Below are 19021 nucleotides of genomic sequence, written 5' to 3'. Positions count from 1 at the left end.
ACAAGGATGTCCACTTTCACCACTCTTATTCTATAGCACGAGAAGTTTTAGCACGAGCAATTAGGAAGGAGAAAGAACAAAAGGGCATAAAAATTGGAAACGAGGAAGTCAAATTATTCATGTTTGCAGATGACATGATGTTGTACGTGGAAAAACCTAAACACTCCATCAAAAAGCTGTTTGAATTGACTAACCAATTCAGTAAAGTTGCAGGTTACAAAATAAACACACACACAAAAAGTAGCTTTTTTGTAACGTTAGGATGAACTCACAGAAAGAAAAATCAAGAAATAATTCCCATTCCTAATAGCCACAGGAAAAAATTATTTAGGAATAAATGTAACCAAAGAAGTAAAAGATCTCTACAATGAAAATGAACAAACACTGATTAAATAAATCATCAAGGACACACAAAAAATGGAAAGATAGTCCTTGCTCATGAATCAGAAGAATCAGTATCATTAAAATGTCTATATTACCTAAAGCAACCTACAGATTCAATGCAATCTGTATCAAAATACCAATGACATTCTTTACAGAGGTAGAAAAAGGAATCCTAAAATTTATATGGGATCACAAAAGACTCTGAATAGCCAAAGCGATCCTGAACAAGAAAAATCAAGTTGGAGGCATCACAATACCTGACTTCAAAGCATACTACAAAGCTACAGTTTTTAGAACAGCATGGTACTGGCATAAAATTCATGTGTGTAACAACTATTCTCTCTCTCACTATCTATATATACACACACACACACATATTACTATATATATATAGTAAAATTATTACATAACTTTGTCGAAGTTAATTTATAGGTTCAACTCCTATAGATCTTTATGGCATACCCATTCCAACTAGGCTTTCAAGATGCCTCATCTCCTATTATAGAAGAATTACTCCACTTTCATGACCATACGCTTATGATCGTCTTTCTAATTAGCTCCCTGGTCCTTTATATTATCTCACTTATGCTGACTACAAAACTTACTCACACAAGCACAATAGATGCTCAAGAAGTAGAGACAATCTGAACCGTCCTCCCAGCCATTATCTTATTTTAATTGCACTCCCTTCCCTACGAATTCTGTACATAATAGATGAAATTAACAACCCTTCCCTGACAGTAAAAACTATGGGCCACCAATGGTACTGAAGTTACGAGTACACAGACTATGAGGATTTAAACTTTGACTCATATATAATCCCAACATCCGACCTAAACCCAGGTGACCTGCGACTTCTAGAAGTTGATAACCGAGTTGTCCTTCCAATAGAGTTTCCAATCCGCATGCTAATCTCCTCAGAAGATGTGCTTCACTCATGAGCTGTCCCATCATTAGGACTAAAAACAGACGCCATCCCCGGACGCCTAAATCAAGCTACACTTATCTCAACTCGACCAGGGCTTTTCTACGGTCAATGCTCAGAAATCTGTGGCTCAAACCATAGCTTCATACCTATTGTTCTTGAAATAGTCCCACTCAAACACTTCGAAAACTGATCACTATCTATGATTTAGACTCACTATGAAGCTAAATTAGCGCTAGCCTTTTAAACTAGAGAATGAGAGCTAAATACTCCTCTCCATAGTGAAATGCCACAACTTGATACATCCACATGACTAATTACTATTCTCGCCATAATCCTCTCACCATTTGCCCTTATTCAACTTAAATTTCATAAATATACATACCCCATGAGCCCAGTACTAAAGGCATTTGAGTCTACTTCTTTTCCTTCTCCATGAGAAACAAAATGAACGAAAATTTATTCTCCTCTTTCATTACCCCAACACTAATAGGACTACCTATTGTAATCCTAATCATTATATTCCCAACTCTGCTATTCCCCACCCCTACATGGCTAATTGATAATCGACTAGTCTCAATCCAACAATGATTAGCCCAACTTATTCTAAAGCAAATAATAACAATGCACTCCCCCAAAGGGCAAACTTGATCCCTAATACTAGTTTCCCTAATTATATTTATTGGCTCAACCAATCTCCTAGGCCTCCTACCTCACTCATTCACGCCAACAACTCAATTATCAATAAACTTAGGAATAGCAGTTCCACTGTGAGCAGGGGCCGTAATCACAGGATTTCGCTATAAAACTAAAGCGTCACTAGCCCATTTCCTCCCACAAGGAACCCTATTCCCCTTATCCCTATACTAGTTATTATCGAAACAATCAGTCTTTTTATTCAACCTATAGCCTTAGCTGTGCGATTTACAGCCAATATTACAGCAGGTCACCTGCTGATACATCTTATTGGTGACGCAGCCCTTGCCCTAATTTCAATTAGAACAACAACAGCTCTAATTAGCTTTATTATTCTTCTTCTACTCACAATCCTAGAATTCGCCGTAGCCTTAATTCAGGCTTACGTCTTTACACTCCTTGTAAGCCTATATCTACACGACAACACCTAATGACACACCAAACTCACGCTTATCACATAGTTAACCCAAGTCCATGGCCGCTTACTGGGGCCCTATCCGCCCTTCTCATAACATCAGGTCTAGCCATGTGATTTCACTTTAACTCCCCTTCCCTTCTCCTAATGGTTTAGTAACAAATACTCTCACTATATATCAATGATGACGAGAGCTCGTACGAGAAGGCACATTCCAAGGCCATCATACTCCCATTGTACAAAAAGGCCTACGATATGGCATAATCCTATTCATTGTTTCAGAAGTCTTCTTTTTTGCAGGCTTCTTCTGAGCCTTTTACCACTCAAGCCCAGCCCCTACTCCACAACTAGGAGGATGCTGACCTCCAACAGGCATCAACCCTCTCAACCCCCTTGAAGTCCCTCTACTCAACACTTCAGTTCTCCTAGCCTCAGGAGTCTCAATTACCTGAGCTCACCACAGTTTAATGGAGGGAAATCGTAAGAATATACAACAAGCCTTAGCCATCACCATTCTCCTAGGTATCTATTTTACTCTTCTTCAAGCATCCGAGTATTACGAAACATCATTTACTATTTCAGATGGAGTCTATGGGTCAATATTCTTTATAGCCACAGGATTCCACGGCCTTCACGTAATCATTGGATCTACTTTTCTTACAGTCTGCCTCCTATGACAGTTTAATTTTCACGTCACAGCAAATCACCACTTTGGCTTTGAAGCAGCTGCATGATACTGACACTTCGTAGATGTAGTCTGACTGTTCCTGTATGTATCGATTTATTGATGAGGATCCTACTCTTTTAGTATCAACTAGTACATCTGACTTCCAATCAGTTAGTTTTGGTAATAGCCCAAAAAAGAGTAATTAACTTAATACTAGTTCTACTAATTAACATAACCATCTCTCTAGTTCTAGTAACCATCGCATTTTGACTCCCCCAATTAAATATTTACTCAGAAAAGTCAAGCCCTTACAAATGTGGGTTCGACCCCATAGGATCAGCACGACTCCCTTTCTCAATAAAATTCTTCCTAGTAGCCATTACATTTTTATTATTTGATCTAGAAATTGCCCTTCTTCTCCCCTTTCCATGGGCTGCACAATTTAATAACCTAAACCTAGTTCTTATCATAGTGCTTATATTGATTTCAATTCTAGCCCTAGGATTAGCTTACGAATGAGTCCAAAAAGGCCTAGAATGAGTTGAATATGATAATTAGTTTAGTTAAAATAAATGATTTCGACTCATTAGACTATGGCAAGACCATAATTATCAAAATGCCTTCAATCTATATTAATATTTTTCTAGCATTTATCCTGGCCCTCCTAGGCATACTAGTATATCGATCCTATCTAATATCCTCTCTGCTATGCCTAGAAGGAATAATACTCTCATTATTTATTTTAATTACATTAATAGCCCTAAATACCCACTTTACACTATCTTTTATATTTCCAAGTATTCTCCTCGTGTTCGCGGCCTGTGAAGCAGCAGTTGGATTAGCTCTGCTAGTCACAGTTTCTAACACTTATGGAATAGACTATGTCCAAAACCTCAACCTCCTACAATGCTAAAAACTATTATTCCCACAATTATACTCATTCCTACCGTATGGTGATCTAAAAATCATATAATTTGAATTAACGCAACAACACACAGCCTACTAATTAGCCTAACTACCCTTTTTCTACTTAATCAACCAAATGATACCAACCTAAACTTCTCAACTACATTCTTTTCAGACGCCTTATCCACCCCTCTCCTGATATTAACAGTCTGACTTCTGCCCCTGATAATCTTAGCAAGCCAACATCATTTAGACAAAGAATCCTTGCTGCGTAAGAAAATATATATTTCCCTTCTAATTTCCCTGCAAGTATTCTTAGTAATAACATTTTCAGCCACAGAATTTATCCTGTTCTATATTCTATTTGAAGCCACACTAATCCCCACTCTCATTATTATCACACGATGGGGCAACCAAACAGAACGACTTAATGCAGGAACTTACTTTTTATTCTACACCCATATAGGGTCACTCCCCTTACTAGTTGCCCTAATTTACCTCCAAAACTCTATAGGATCCCTCAACTTTCTCCTAATCCAATTTGTAAGTGGACCTCTAACAATATCATGATCCAACTCATTAATATGACTAGCATGTATAATAGCATTTTTAGTCAAAATACCCATCTATGGACGTCACCTATGACTACCAAAAGCTCACGTTGAAGCCCCTATTGCAGGCTCAATAGTCTTAGCAGCTATTTTACTTAAACTAGGTGGCTACGGCATAATATGTATCACTATCTTACTTAATCCAGTTACAGAGTATATAGCCTACCCATTTCTCATGCTCTCCCTTTGAGGTATAATTATAACTAGCTCTATCTGCCTTCCACAGACAGATCTTAAATCACTTATCGCATACTCCTCAGTAAGCCATATAGCCCTAGTAATTGTCGCAATTCTAATTCAAACACCATGAAGCTTCATAGGAGCCACCGCACTGATGATTGCACATGGCCTCACTTCCTCCTTATTATTCTGCCTAGTTAATTCCAATTACGAACGTATTCATAGTCGAACCATACTATTAGCCCGAGGATTGCAGACCATCCTCCCCCTGATAGCAGCATGATGGCTAATCGCTAGCCTTACTAACCTAGCCCTGCCTCCAACCATTAATCTACTAGGAGAGCTTCTCATTGTGATAGCATCTTTTTCATGATCTAACCTTACCATCATCCTAATAGGGACTAATGTTCTAATCACAGCGCTCTACTCCCTCTACATACTATCAACCACCCAACGAGGTAAATTTACATATCACACAAATAATATCTCCCCCACATTCACTCGAGGGAATACTCTTACAACACTTCACCTAACCCCACTTCTCCTCTTATCTATTAATCCAAAGATCATTTTAGGCCCAATACTCTGTAAATATAGTTTAATAAAAACATTAGATTGTGAATCTAATAATAGAAGATTACATCTCCTTATTTACTGAGAATGTCTGCAAGTATATATATTTATATATATATGTATATATGTACATATATATAACTATATATATATAATTTTACTATATATATGTATATATATAGAATAGAGAGCCCAGAAATTAATTCATATACTGATTTTTGAGAAAAGTGCTCAGACTATACAGTGGAGTAAGGGTAATTTCTTCAACAACTGGTGCTGGCAAAACTGGATGCATGTATGCACAACAAAATTAGATCCAGACTTCTTATCACATACAAAAATCAAATCAAGATGGATCAAAGACCTAAATTTAAGTCCTGAGACTAAGAAGCTGCTGGAAGAAAACACAGGGAAACACTCCAAGACATTGGTGTAGGGGATGACTTCTTAGATAAGACCTCCAAAGCACAGGCAACAAAAGCAAAACTAAACAAATGGTACTATATCAAACTCAGAAGCTTTTGCATAGCAAAAGAAAATATGCATCCTCACAAGCTACTGGTAGAAGTGTGAATCTTTATAACCTTTTGGAAAAGTAATGTTATTACCTAGAATAACTTGAAAAATGTGTATCTTACGACCAACAAACTCTACTTTTGGGTTCTGAAACCACCAGTAGATAAGATTTATAGTGCCCAGTGTTGTGGCACAATTGCTTGGGTCATAGCCTACAATGCAGGCATTCTATTTTGGAGTGCTGGTTTGACTCCCGCTGCTGCCCCCCCCCTTTTTTTTGCCAGCCTGAGTTAGACAGTGAAAGAGAGACAGAGAGAAAGGTCTTCCTTCCATTGGTTCACTCTCCTAATGGCCACTACGGCCAGCGCTGCGCTGATCTGAAGCCAGGAGCTTCCTCTCGGTCTCCCATGTGGGTGCAGGGACCCAAGCACTTGGGCCATCCTCCGCTGCCCTCCCGGGCCACAGCAGAGAGCTGGACTGGAAGAGGAGCAACCAGGACTAGTACCTGGCACCCCAACCTGAATAAGAACCCGGGGTGCCGGTGCTGCAGGCGGAGGATTAGCCAAGTGAGCCACGGCGCCGGCCCCGCTGCTGCCCTTTTGATCCAGCTCTTTGCCATTGTGCCTGGGAAAGCAGCAGAGGATGGCCCAAGTACATGGGTTCTCACCATCCATGTGGGAAAAACAGTTGGAGTTCTGAGCTCCTGGCCAAGGAAGACCTTTCTGTCTCTCTCTCTCACTGTCTATAACTCTGTCTAAAAAAAAAAAAATCAGAAATAAAAATAAATAAATAAATAAATAAAGCATCCAGGACTCAAATCAGAACTCCAATATGGAGGGACACAAGTGGCAGCTTAACCTGCTGTGCCATAACAGTCACCATGCCAGTAGTTTTAAGAATAAACAAAAATTTCTTAGAGTTTGGCAATCATGCTCTTTGGAGTGGGTTCCAGTGTACCCTTGGAAAGTCCACTTTCTAAGATGGAGAAAAATCCAAGTTTGAAGGCTCCAAGGTATGAAAGAATGGGGCGTTCCATTCAATGAAAGTCAAAGGGTTTCAGTGTGACTATGAAGGTACAGTGGTCAGACGAGTGTAGGGAGTTTCACTTAACCCTGTAATCAAGTAAAAAATTTTACTCTTGCTCTAAAATTGAGAAGATCTCAATCAGTAGTTTCATCTAATGACAGTGGGAAGACTGATAGATTTTGAAGCAAAGGAAATAATGATTAGATTCATATTTTTAAAGTTCATTCTGGCTGTCAATATGGAGAATGCATTGAAGAACTGGTAACAGACTTGTTAGGAAGGAGGTTCATGGCGGCAGAAGTGTGAATCCAGGAAGAGCTGGAAGGTGGCAGAAAATGGGGAAATGTGGAAATAAATTAGGAGGAAGAAATAAGGGGAGAAGGAGGAATCAGTGATGACTCTTGGGACTAAGTATGACTTAATGAGAAAGGGAAGAGTGAAGAGGACCAGTGTGTAAGGTAAGGGCAATTTATTAATGTCTACATTATGACAAACAAGACAAAGTCTGTGTTCTTACAGGGTTTCCAGTCTAGTGGTGGGGCATAAGTGAAAGCCTTTTTTTTTTTTTTAAGAGGTACCATGTGGTGGGTATTTGACATAGCAGTTAATAAGTCACTTGAGATGCCTGCATCCTATATTAGAGTACTTGGGTTTCAGTCTTAGCTCCATTTCTAGTCCCAGCTTCCTGATAATACACACCTTGGCTTGCAGTGGTAATGACTCAAGTACTTGGGTCCCTACCACCCATGAGGGAGACCCAGTTTAAGTTTTGGACTCTTGGCTTTCGCCTTGCCAAGCCTTGGATGTGAGCATTTGGGAAGTGAATCAGTGGATGGAGGACCTCTTTGAGTCTGCTTCTATTTTTCTCTTTGCCTTTCAAATAAGCAGAAATAATTGTTTTTAAAAAAAGCGGCCATATTCTCCTGTGACCAATTATAAAAAAAAAAAAAATTTTTCCCCAAATAATTCTTCATGAAGCTCTTCAAAGGAAAGAGTATTCACTCTACTATTTTAATTTTACCAAGTGCCTACAACCACCAGGGTTGGGTCAGATGAAAGCCAGGAGCCCAGAGGTCAATGCAGGTTTCCCAAGCTGCCTCTCAGAGTGTGCATCAGTAAAGTTGCAGTGAGGGCAGATTTAGGACTTGGACGCAAGTACTGTGAATCAGGGCATCTGCAAATGGGTAGGAGTAGCAAAGAGCCATACTGGTTAACAACTAATCCCCAACTTCCCCCTGAAAGCCTTGATTTGTAGCATTTGCCAATTTCCAGGCAGATTTCAAGTTGTAAAATCAAGTTGTATTACGCTGTGCCAAAATCTGCTCCCAAAGGAATCATTTTAAAAGAGGGAAATTTAATAAATTTAGTAATTATTCCTGAGGATTATCAACTTATATGTTTTGGATGTCAGTATAAATGGAAATAGACCAATCAGCATGCAGTGAATTAATCTAGAGCCAATGGAAATGTCTTAATGTAAAGATCCCTTAAATACAGCATTCATATTATCAAGAGTACAATGATATGCCTAACGAATGAATAAAATAGTCTAACATATACAAAGGGTATTTTTGGTATGTTATACAATTTCTAGTGAGACATTAGAAGCAATTCTGTAACTCAACTTTAAGAAAGCTAATGTGCTTTGGAAAAATATTAGATACTTATAAATGAATTACATTAATAACAAAGATACTGATATCAAAAATGCGTGTAAAATATTTACATAAACTTGTTTCATAATGTAGAGTGAGAAAATTCTAAATAAGTTGATAACGGAGGGTGGGCTTTGTGGTACAGCAGGTTAAATCACTGCCATCCCATACTAGAGGGCCAGATTCAATGCTAGCTGTCCTGCTTCTGCTCCAGCTCCCTGCTAATGCACCCTGGAAGCAGGGAATGATGGCCCAAGTGCTTGGGCCCCTCTCATCCTTGTGGGAGACTCAGATCAAGCTCCTTGCTCCCGGCTTTTGGCTGGCCCAGCCTCGGCCATTGTGGCCATTTGGGTAGTGAAGCAACAGATAGAAGAGCTCTTTCTCTTTCCATCTCTCCCTGTCAATCTGCCTTTCAAGTAAATAAAATAAATCTTTAAAAAAAATGAATTTATATTTGACTATATCATTTACTTGGCAGACTGCTGGTTTCTGGCACAGTATTAGTTCTCTCTTAAGAAATCCTGATTTTATTTGGGACAGTAATGTGCTAAGTCTACATTTCTTAGCTTCCTTGGGATATGGCCATATAGCTGAGTTCTGGTCATGAGATTCAAATGTTAAGTGTTGTTCAGGTCTATGGGAAAGCTTGTAAATTAAAAAGGTTTCTTTGTAGTTGCTTATGTGGAAAAGCCCCCTTATCATTTCTAATTTTATGGTAAGAATACCAACAGTATATATTGATCCCAAAGCTCTCTCTTGAGACCCAAAACTGGATGTTACATTCAACTATCTAGAATATTGCTATTTGAATATACTTCAAATTCAGCATGCCTAAAACTACTCATTTTCCTCATTTACTTTTAAGGACATCTATTTGAAAGGAAACATTATATAGAGAAGAAGAGACAGAGATCTTTTATCTGCTGGTTCACTCTCCAAATGTCCACAATGGCCAGGACTGGGTCAGGCCAAAGTTATGAGCCAGGAACTCCATCTGGGTCTCCCTTGTGGGTGGCAAGAACTCAAATACTTGGGGTCACCATCTATCTCCCGGACACATTAGCAGAAAGTTGGATCAGAAGTGCAGATTAGCTGGGACAGAACATCTCAGGCAGGGGTGAATCTACTGCATACAACACTCATCCCTTTCTGTATTCTCTATTCAATTTTATGGCATTAGCTACTACTCTATACAAAAGAAGCCTGAGTCATCCTACATGTCTCCCTCTCCCTTCATCTCAAAATTTTATCAGTCCTGAAGGCTTTCTCCTAAACACCTCTCTGGGTCATTCCAGTACTACTATCTTAAGGGAGGACATCACTATATACTATATGGATTATAGTAATTTCCAATTTGTTTCCAGACCCAGTACTATTACTCCACTTTCCAGACTCCAGACAAGGTGATTCCAGTATTTTAAAGTTTTCCTTAAAACATTTCAATAACTCCTCTTTAGTTAGGTTTTCTATCGTCTCTATAGTATCATTCCCTAACTTTGCCTACCTGACAAACTCTTGCTCACCTTTGATGGCCTAACTTAAGTCTTTCATTGTAAACTCTCCTCTGTCCAATTCAGTCATTTTCTCATTTCTATCTCTAAAGTACCTCATGTCTTAGGTAAGTATTATATCACTTCTCACTCCGCTATGCAATTTTTGGTCTGCTTCCCTCTCTTTAATTGCATCTATTCATCTGTGTAGATCCAGGAACTAAAAAGTGTTTCCCAGATATTTCCTTCCTTCCATTTATTTTCTACCTCACAAATAAGTTTTTCCAAAAGCTTTTTTAAACTGGAAGGGAAAATAAAAAATCTAGAATTCTAGTTTAAGCACTGTCCTTTATTTAGTTATCAGTCTATACAGTAGAAACATCTTGGAATTTAGAGTAAAAATGTCTGGGTTTTGCTCTTTGCTGTGTAAGCTTACATAAATTATTTGATCTTTCTGAGTTTTAGTTTCCTCAGCTAAAAAACAGGGGTCAAACACCAAATTTATCAATTATAAATATTAAGTGATTAATGTAAGAAAAGTGTTGAAAGGTAAATTAGACATACGAGTCACTACTGTGATAGCAAAATACTTGAAGTATTTTCAAAGCTACTTTGTAATATACTTAGTAATAATATAGCACCTGTGAGTTGACATTTTGATAAATATTTTCTATATTTCACTTAACGTTCATAACAATTTCATCACATACCCAGTATTATTTTCATATTCAAAAATTCACACTAAATATTTACTATGTGCCAAGCACTGTGACCATTTGGTAGAAATGTAAATGGAGACTGTGGTGGTTAAATAACTTGTCCAATGTCACACAGCTTTTAAGTGGCCGAGATGGAATCAGAACTCAGCCAGCTAGCTACCATTTTAAGGGTTCTAAAAATACAAAAACATTTTATTTTTGAAAAACTTAAAAAACATATGGCCATGTAAACATGAGGGTACTTTAAAAAGTTCATGGAAAACAGAAAAAAAATGTTTATTTTGGTGTGCTTTCTCATAATGTACATGTTCCATGAACTTTTTGAAGACCCTTCATATACATGGTTTTCAAATTTTTTGCACCAAAGTAAACAGTTTTAAAATCCATTTTCCATGAACTTTATGAAGTAGCCTCTCCGCTACAATGCTGATTTTGCTGGTGCTGTGGTGTAGGTTAAGCCTCTGCCTGTGGTGCCAGCATCCTACATAGGTGCTAGTTCAAGACCCAGCTGTTCCACTTCTGAGCCAGCTCCCCAGAAATGTGCCTGGGAAAGCAGGGGAAGATGGCTCAGGATCTTGGGCCCCTGCACCGATATGGGAGACCTGGAGGAAGTTTCAGGTTCTTGGCTTCCATTTGAGGAGTGATCCAGAGGATAGAAGATCTCTCCTTTCTTTTTTTTTCTCTATTTCTGCCTTTCAAATAAATAATCTTTATTTTAAAAAAAAAACAATTTTTTTAAAAAATTGAGAGGCAGTACTGATATAAATGAAAACTATATTTTAAGAGTATAAAAATGTAACCAGGCATATCTAAGAAATGCCATTATCAGTAACAGTATAATTATAACAAAGAATGGGAAACATTTAACCAATTTACTCTGTTATGGGTTGAATTTTCTCCACCCAAAATTCATGTGCTTCCTGAAACCCCTCAAAAGGGATCTTGGTTGGATCCAGGGTTCTTGTGGGTGTAATGACTTATTATTAAGTTATAGTGAAGTATGGTCAGCTCTTAATTCACTATGACAGGTGTCCTCAAGGGAAGAAGAAACACCTGAGGGGAGGCCAGCTGCTTCTGACAAAGGCAGAGACTGACGCTGCAGCTGCAAGCTGAAGACTACCAAGGGCTGCTGGCAACCACAAGAAGCTAGGAAAGAGGAAGGAAGGATTGTCCCTTCTGTTTCAGAGGGATCGCGGCCTTATTAAACCCTTGATTTTGTCCACCCAGCCACGAATACCTCAAGGCAATACTAATCAATGTCTCATTTTCTCCATTTCCTTATTTTCCTCACTGTACTTATCACTCTGCGAAATGCTGGTTTTTCTTTTTTGACTTATTGGCAATTTTGCCAAGGGCCTGCTAAATCTTTGCAAGATGAGCTCTTATCTTGTTCATCTTTGGCCATCACTTGGAGAAACTCCTAGCAGATGACAGGCCCTCAGGAAGTGTTTGTGAAAGGGCCAACAAACTACACCAACTACAAACTAAAGTCATTGTATGAAGGATATGTGTGACAAGGAAGGAAGAGAATTTTATAAAGCATAATAATATTTCCGTTTGATTTAGCTTCAAGGTAAATCCCCTTCAGGACATTCTCAGCTACCATACTTTATTTCCTTCCTTATTTTTTTATGAGTAAAAACAACGATCCTGAGTACATTTCTATGAATTTAAATGTGGGAGTAACACTGGTTTCTTCACAGGAAAATATAAAGAAACACGATTAACTTGAAAATTAGAAAAAAATTACCTGGCATTATGGAAATTCGATGAGTCAAGATTTTCAAGATTGAAAATCACAGGATTGAATTTGGACAAACAGACCCTTTCACAACAAACTGATAGTGATGAGAGATGAAAAGTTCCTTTAGAAATATACTATTTACAACTCTCATTATTCCCAAACTCCAAGGGAACTTCGCTAAGGAATGGCGTGTTCACACAAATTCTCACCAACAGAGTGTTAAAAATCAGTAGTCCCGGAACCACACTGTGGCGTAGAGTGTGGCTACCAGTTCGAGTCCCAGCTGCTTCACTACCAATCCAGCTCTCTGCTGTGGTCCGCGTGGGAGACCCAGAAATATTCCTGGCTTCGGCTCGGCACAGCTCCGCTGTTGCGGCCAACTGGGGAGTGAACCAGCGGATGGAAGACCTCTCTGTCTCTGCCTGTGCTTCTCTGTAACTCTGCCTCCTGCATGGGAGACCAGGAAGAAGCACCTGGCTCCTGGCTTCTGATCGGCGAGCACCGGCTGTGGCGGACATTTTGGGAGTGAACCAATGGAAGGAGGACCTTTCTCTCTCTGTCTATAACTCTACCTGTCAAATAAAAAAATTTATTTTCATTGTTTTAAAGATTTATTTGGCCGGCGCCGCGGCTCACTAGGCTAATCCTCCGCCTTGCGGCGCCGGCACACCGGGTTCTAGTCCCAGTTGCCCCTCTTCCAGGCCAGCTCTCTGCTGTGGCCAGGGAGTGCAGTGGAGGATGGCCCAAGTCCTTGGGCCCTGCACCCCATGGGAGACCAGGATAAGTAGCTGGCTCCTGCCAACGGATCAGCGCGGTGCGCCGGCCGCCGCAGCCACTGGATGGTGAACCAACGGCAAAGGAAGACCTTTCTCTCTCTCTCTCTCACTGTCCACTCTGCCTGTCAAAAAAAAAAAAAAAAAAGATTTATTTACTTTACTTGTAAAAGCTACAAAGAGGCAGAGGGGGAGGGAGGAGAAAGGAGGGGAGGGGGAGGAGGATAAAGGGAACGGAGGGGGAGGGAGGAGGAGGGAGAGGTCTTCCATCCTTTAGTTCACTACCCAATTGGCCGCAATGGCAGGAACTATGCCGATCTGAAGCCGGAGCCAGAGGCCTCTTCCAGGTCCTCCACGCGGGAGCAGGGGCCCAAGCACTTGGGCCATCTTCCACTGCTTTCCCAGGCCATAGCAGAGAACTGGATCGGAAGTGGAACAGCTGGGGTTCCAACCTGCGCCCATTTGGGATACACTCTGCAGGCGGCAGCTTTACCTGCTCCGCCATAGCGCCGGCCCCAATAAATATTTTTAAAAAACAAACAAAAAATCAGCAGTCCCCACAAAGACACCCCACCCCCCAATACCAACCATAAAGAAATCATCCTTCCGATAGGCCAGAAAAGTCTGGTCAAACCCGAACGCCTGCGCCTCCATTCTACCCAGCATCGACCTGGGACCGACAAGGAATAAAAGTCAGCTTAGGGTACTCAGGACGCACAATCTGCGAGTCCCACCCACAGGACCCTCCCTCCCGCCCGCCCGCCCGCCCGTGACAGCAGCTTCGCGGTTTCACTCAGGATGGGACCACTGCATCCTCTCACAAGGCCTGCGCCGGGCTCAAGGCCTCCTCGGCCGCGGAAGCCAGGGGGCTCTTCGCTCCCCGCTCCGTCGCGCCTCACCACTGGCGAAGCCGGCTGGTGATCTCCCGGGCGCTCAGGAACTGGAAGGTTCTCTGAGGCAGGAACCTGAAATAGTAGCCACCCGAGTTCCTCGGCTCTCCGGACGCCATGGTGCTCTCGGCCCCGCCGGCGTCGGATCGGTTTCCATAGAGACGCCGCGGCCGTCGGGTCCGCGCGGCGCTTCGTGGGGCGGGGCGACGCGTTGTGGGCGGGGCGACGGGTTGGCGGCCGAAGTGTGCGCGCCTGGAAGCGGGGCTGGTGGTGGCTGAGCGGGAGAGAACGCCTTGGCTTTGGCAGGTGCTGGGCAAAGCGCACACACCTACCCCTTGCCCAGCGGGGAAACGGGGGGTTAGGGATGGGGAAGAACTGCCGCTGTTTATAAATGACCCAGCGAGGGTTAGTGTTCAAGATGACTCAAACGTTTCTGAGGAAAAGGATTAATTTGAATTAATCAGGTTTATCTGTTTTGGTAAGACAGATGTCTATGTAACTACTTGGGAAACTTCACTTTTACCATCTGGTTCATTTTTTCTTTAAAGGTTACATCTGAAGGCTTACAAATGTTTTCATACACTGCATTTCAACCTGCTGTTTAATTAGAAACATTTTTTATTAGAAATTACCTTTTGTATCTATAGTTTTTGTTGTTGATTTTTGTCTATTTACAGTGTGTCTGGGATTCAGAATGGGGGATAGTTCTTTTCCCCCTCTTTCGTAACTTCCTTTCGGTTTCCCTTGGTCATTCAGAACCGATTTTTAAAAATATTTTAAAACATTTTAAAACTTACTTTTAAAAAGATTTTATTTATTTGAAAAGCAAAGTGACACAGAGGGAGATACCTTCCATCTGCCGTCTCACTCCCCAAATGGACACAACAGTTGAGGCTGGGCCAGTCAGGAGCCGGGAACCAGAAACTCCATTTGGGTGTGGGGGTCAGGGGTCCAAGCACTTGGGTCATTCTCCGCTGCCTTCCCAGGCACATTAGTAGGGAGCTACATTGGAAGTGGAGCAGCTAGAACTTAAACTGGAGCTCTGATATGCAATGCCAGCATATCAAGACAGCGTAAACCCCTGTACCACAACCCTATTTATTTACTGTTCATTTATTTGAAAGGCAGAGAGTGAGTGTACCTATCTGCTAGTTTACTTCCCAAATGCCTGCAATAGCCAGGGTTGGACAAAGCCAAAGCCAAGAGCCCAGAGGTTCATCTGGGTCTCCCATGTGGGTGGCAGGGACCCACGTGCTGAAGCTGTCACCGGCTTCCTCCCAGGGTATGCAAAAGGAAGCTGGAATTGGGAGGGGACCTGGCACTGGAGCTCAGGCAGTCAGATGATATAAGCATCCCAAGTAGTGTTTTAACTGCTGTGCCAAATGCTGTACCCCCCATCTTGGTTATTCCTTTTCTTTTTTAAAGTTTTATTTCTTTTTTAAGATTTATTTATTTGAAAATCAGAGTTACACAGAGAGAGGAGAGGCAGAGAGAGAGAGGTCCTCCATGCGATAGTTCACTCCCCAGATGGCTGATCCGAAGCCAAGAGCCAGGAGCCTCTTCTGGGTCTCCCACATGGTGCAGGGGCCCAAGGGCTTGGGCCATCTTCTACTGCTTTCCCAGGCCACAGCAGAGACCGGGATTGGAAGTGGATCAACCGGTCTCGAACCGGCACCCATATGGAATGGTGGTGCTTCAGGCCAGGGTGTTAACTCGCTAAGCCACAGCACCAGCCCCGATTTATTTCTTTATTTGAAAGGTAGAATACAGAGAAGAAGGGAGGAAGAGAGAGAAGATATCTTCCATACACTGGTTCACTCCCAAAAGGCTGAAACCCGGGAACCAGGATATTTATCCAGGTCTCCCATTTGAGTGGCAAGAGCCCAAAAACTTGGGTCATCTGCTTTCCCAGGCGCATTAGCAACAGCCTTAACAGCAACAGGAGAGAGGGAGAGCGAAAGAAATGCATACATGCAGCACTTGTGGGCTAGCATGCGCGCACACACACACAGAAAGAGAAAGCGATATTCTTTTTCATGGTTTAGTATTCCTTTGCCTTACCACACCACAATTTATCCTTTGGGGTTCCACCTTGAGATAAAAAAGCGTTCATTTTATTACTTCTAGTTCAATTCCATTGTGATCAGCAAATATACTGATTATGATTTCAACTCTTTGACAGTTCCTTTATGGCTTGTATTTGATTTTGATGAACAGCCTATGTATACTTGAAAAGAATATGCATTTTGTAGTTGTATGTTATCTGGTATATGTGAGTTAAGATAGTTATTTTCTGTCAATCTCTCATATCTTTGTAGATATTGAAATATCACAGATATCTAATAGTTACTGAGAGAGGAAGATTAACATCTGTAGGAATGCTTGTAGATTTGTCCATTTCAACATTTTATTGACACAAATGAATATTTGTCATTTCTTACTATTGTAAATGACTTTTGATCAATATGAAGTATCCCTTTTTGTCTGTTGTGTAATATTTGTGCCTGAAAGTCTTTACCTGTTGTTAATATAGCTACCCCAAACTATATCCTGTATAGGCTGAATTGCATGATTTGTTTTTCCATTCTTTAATTTAATTTATATTCTTCCTGTATCCTTATGGTTAAAGAGTATTACTCCTAAAGAATACATTTTAAACATCAAACCTTAGTCTTTTAAAATAGATTTTGCCCTTTTATATTATTGATATGGTTAACTTTTTTTTAAAATTTATTTGAAAGAAAGGGTTATAGAGAGGCTGAGGCAGAGAGAGGAGAGGTCTTCCATCTGCTGGTTCACTCCCCAGATGGCTACAATGGCTGGAACTGTGCTGTTCTGAAGCCAGGAGACAGGAGCTTCTTCCGGGTCTCCCACACAGGTGCAGGGGCCCAAGGACTTGGAGCATCTTCTACTGCTATCCCAGGCCATAGCTGAGAGCTAGATTGGAAGTAGAGCAACCGGGACTCAAACTGGCACCCATAGGGGATGCTGGCATTGCCGGCTATGGCTTTACCCACTATGCCACAGTGCTAGCCCCTAATTACATACATATTAGAACTTCTGAATGTGTCTTGTACATCTCTTAGCCTGTTATACCTTTGTCAATCTTTTGTTTCTCCTTGTACTTTAGTTTTTTCACCTTTTGATCAGATTTTAATAATCCCATTTCTGACCAATTCAAATATTTTATTTGATATTTTATTTTTCAGTTCTAGAATGTCCATCTTTGTCTTAATGGGTTTTATTCTATGTATTTATTTTTTAAATATATTTATTTGAAAGGTAGAGTTACAGAGAGAGGAGAGAGAGAGAGAGAGAGAGAGAGAGAGAGAAAGGTCTTCCATCCGCTGGTTCACTCCCTAAATGCCCACAAAGGCTGGAGCTGGGCTGATCCGAGGCCAGGAGCCAGGAGCTTCTTCCACGTCTCCCTTGCAGGTGCAGGGGCCCAAGTACTCAGGCCATCTTCCACTGCTTTCCCAGGCCATAGCAGAGAGCTGGATCAGAAGAGGAGCAGCTGGGACTAGAACTGGCACCCATATGGCATGTCGGCACTGCAGATGGAAGCTATAGCCCACTACGCCACAGCATTGGCCCCTCTATTTTTAAGTACGTATTTGACAGAGAGAGAGAGAGAGAGAGAGAGAGAGAGAGAGAGAGAGATTGAGTCTATCTGCTGGTTCAGTCCCCAAATGCCCACAACTGCTGAGACTGGGCTGGGCTGAAACTGGAAGCTGGGAACTCAATCTGAGTCTTAGATGGCAAGAACCAAGTTACTTGAGCCATCACTGCTGCCTCTCAGGGTCCGCATTAGCAAGAAGCTGAAGTCAGGAGCTTGCTGGGTATAGATCCTGGGGACTCTGACATGAAACACAAGCATCTTAACTGATGTCCACTATGCAGAATGGCTGCCCCTATCCTATTAAATTCTCCATTTTTGTCATTTATAGAATGCAGGCTTTTCTTTACACATTAGACAGAATTATTTTTAAATCTTTGAGATCTTCAATATCAGGATGATTTGGGAGCCTCCATCTTTTCACATATTTAACAACTTTTTTATATAAGACATGCATATTTAAAAAATGTAAGAGATCAAGTAGGCATTATCACCTACCAGGAAGTATTATTTGTTCTGTTAAATAGAATGAATAGCTAAAAACATTAGTCTGGGATCTATCAGGGTTGGGACTGGGTTATAGTCCAGGACTGGGTTTTATATATATAGTTATTTATAGTTTACTATGACTGAACAGGGTTGTGTGTCTCTTGTTCCTGTATCTTGACATGGCTCCTCCAGGCTTTTGACTGAAAATCTAACAGATCTCTACCTTCTCAGCCCCAAAAGATGAGATCGATTTCTGCCTTTCAGAGGTTTTAAGAATATTCTTTAATCCTCCACACTCTTCACCCTTGAATTCTAACAAATTTCTTCAGGGTATGGCTGGATGTATATTTAATGAAGGTCCCTTTCTTCTAGTAGGACTCTACCTTCTAAGCACTATGAAATCATGGAAGATTTCATTCTGTGCTTTGGAAGCCATTGGCTGAGTAATTCAGCATCCTAAACAAAGCCCCGAGGCTTTGGAAAAGTTCTTTGTAAACATGACCATATTTGAAGGCCCTCCTTTTCCTTCCTTGCAAGACCACTAAAAGTCAGCTGATCTTGAGTTTGCACTTCAGTCAATAAATGACCTTATTGGAGAAAAGGTTTTGTAAACAGCAGCCCATATTGGAAGGATTCCAGCAATATAAATTGAGTTCAGTGAATCTTGGATGGTATCTAGGAATTTGTATTTTTAACATCTTCTTTGGCTGAGTTTGATGTAAGTTTTCTTTTCTTTTTCTTTTTTT

At 41.0% G+C, this 19021-nt stretch overlaps 1 protein-coding gene across 5 annotated transcripts in view; it reads right to left on the bottom strand.

Annotated features, from left to right (window-relative positions):
- The window catches only part of CFAP300 (cilia and flagella associated protein 300), a 33862-nt gene extending 19489 nt beyond the window's left edge, over window positions 1-14373 (bottom strand). Inside the window, exons 1-2 of one of the 5 annotated variants that reach the window (XM_017343714.3) lie at window positions 14180-14373; window positions 13869-13950 (exon numbers count right to left, since the gene is read on the bottom strand). In XM_017343714.3, the coding sequence (XP_017199203.1) occupies window positions 13869-13950; window positions 14180-14289 (192 nt within the window). In that variant the 5' untranslated portion in view covers window positions 14290-14373. Of the gene's footprint in view, window positions 1-13868; window positions 13951-14101 lie in introns of all 5 variants that reach the window. The other 4 variants (XM_051849900.2, XM_008262188.4, XM_002708590.5 and 1 more) reach the window with 4 other exon arrangements.
- Window positions 14374-19021: the final 4648 nt, after the last annotated feature.

This window comes from Oryctolagus cuniculus, chromosome 1 (genome assembly GCF_964237555.1).
Source record: "Oryctolagus cuniculus chromosome 1, mOryCun1.1, whole genome shotgun sequence".
NCBI classification, from domain to species: Eukaryota; Metazoa; Chordata; class Mammalia; order Lagomorpha; family Leporidae; genus Oryctolagus; species Oryctolagus cuniculus.
This window is presented reverse-complemented; position numbering and strand designations above follow the sequence as displayed.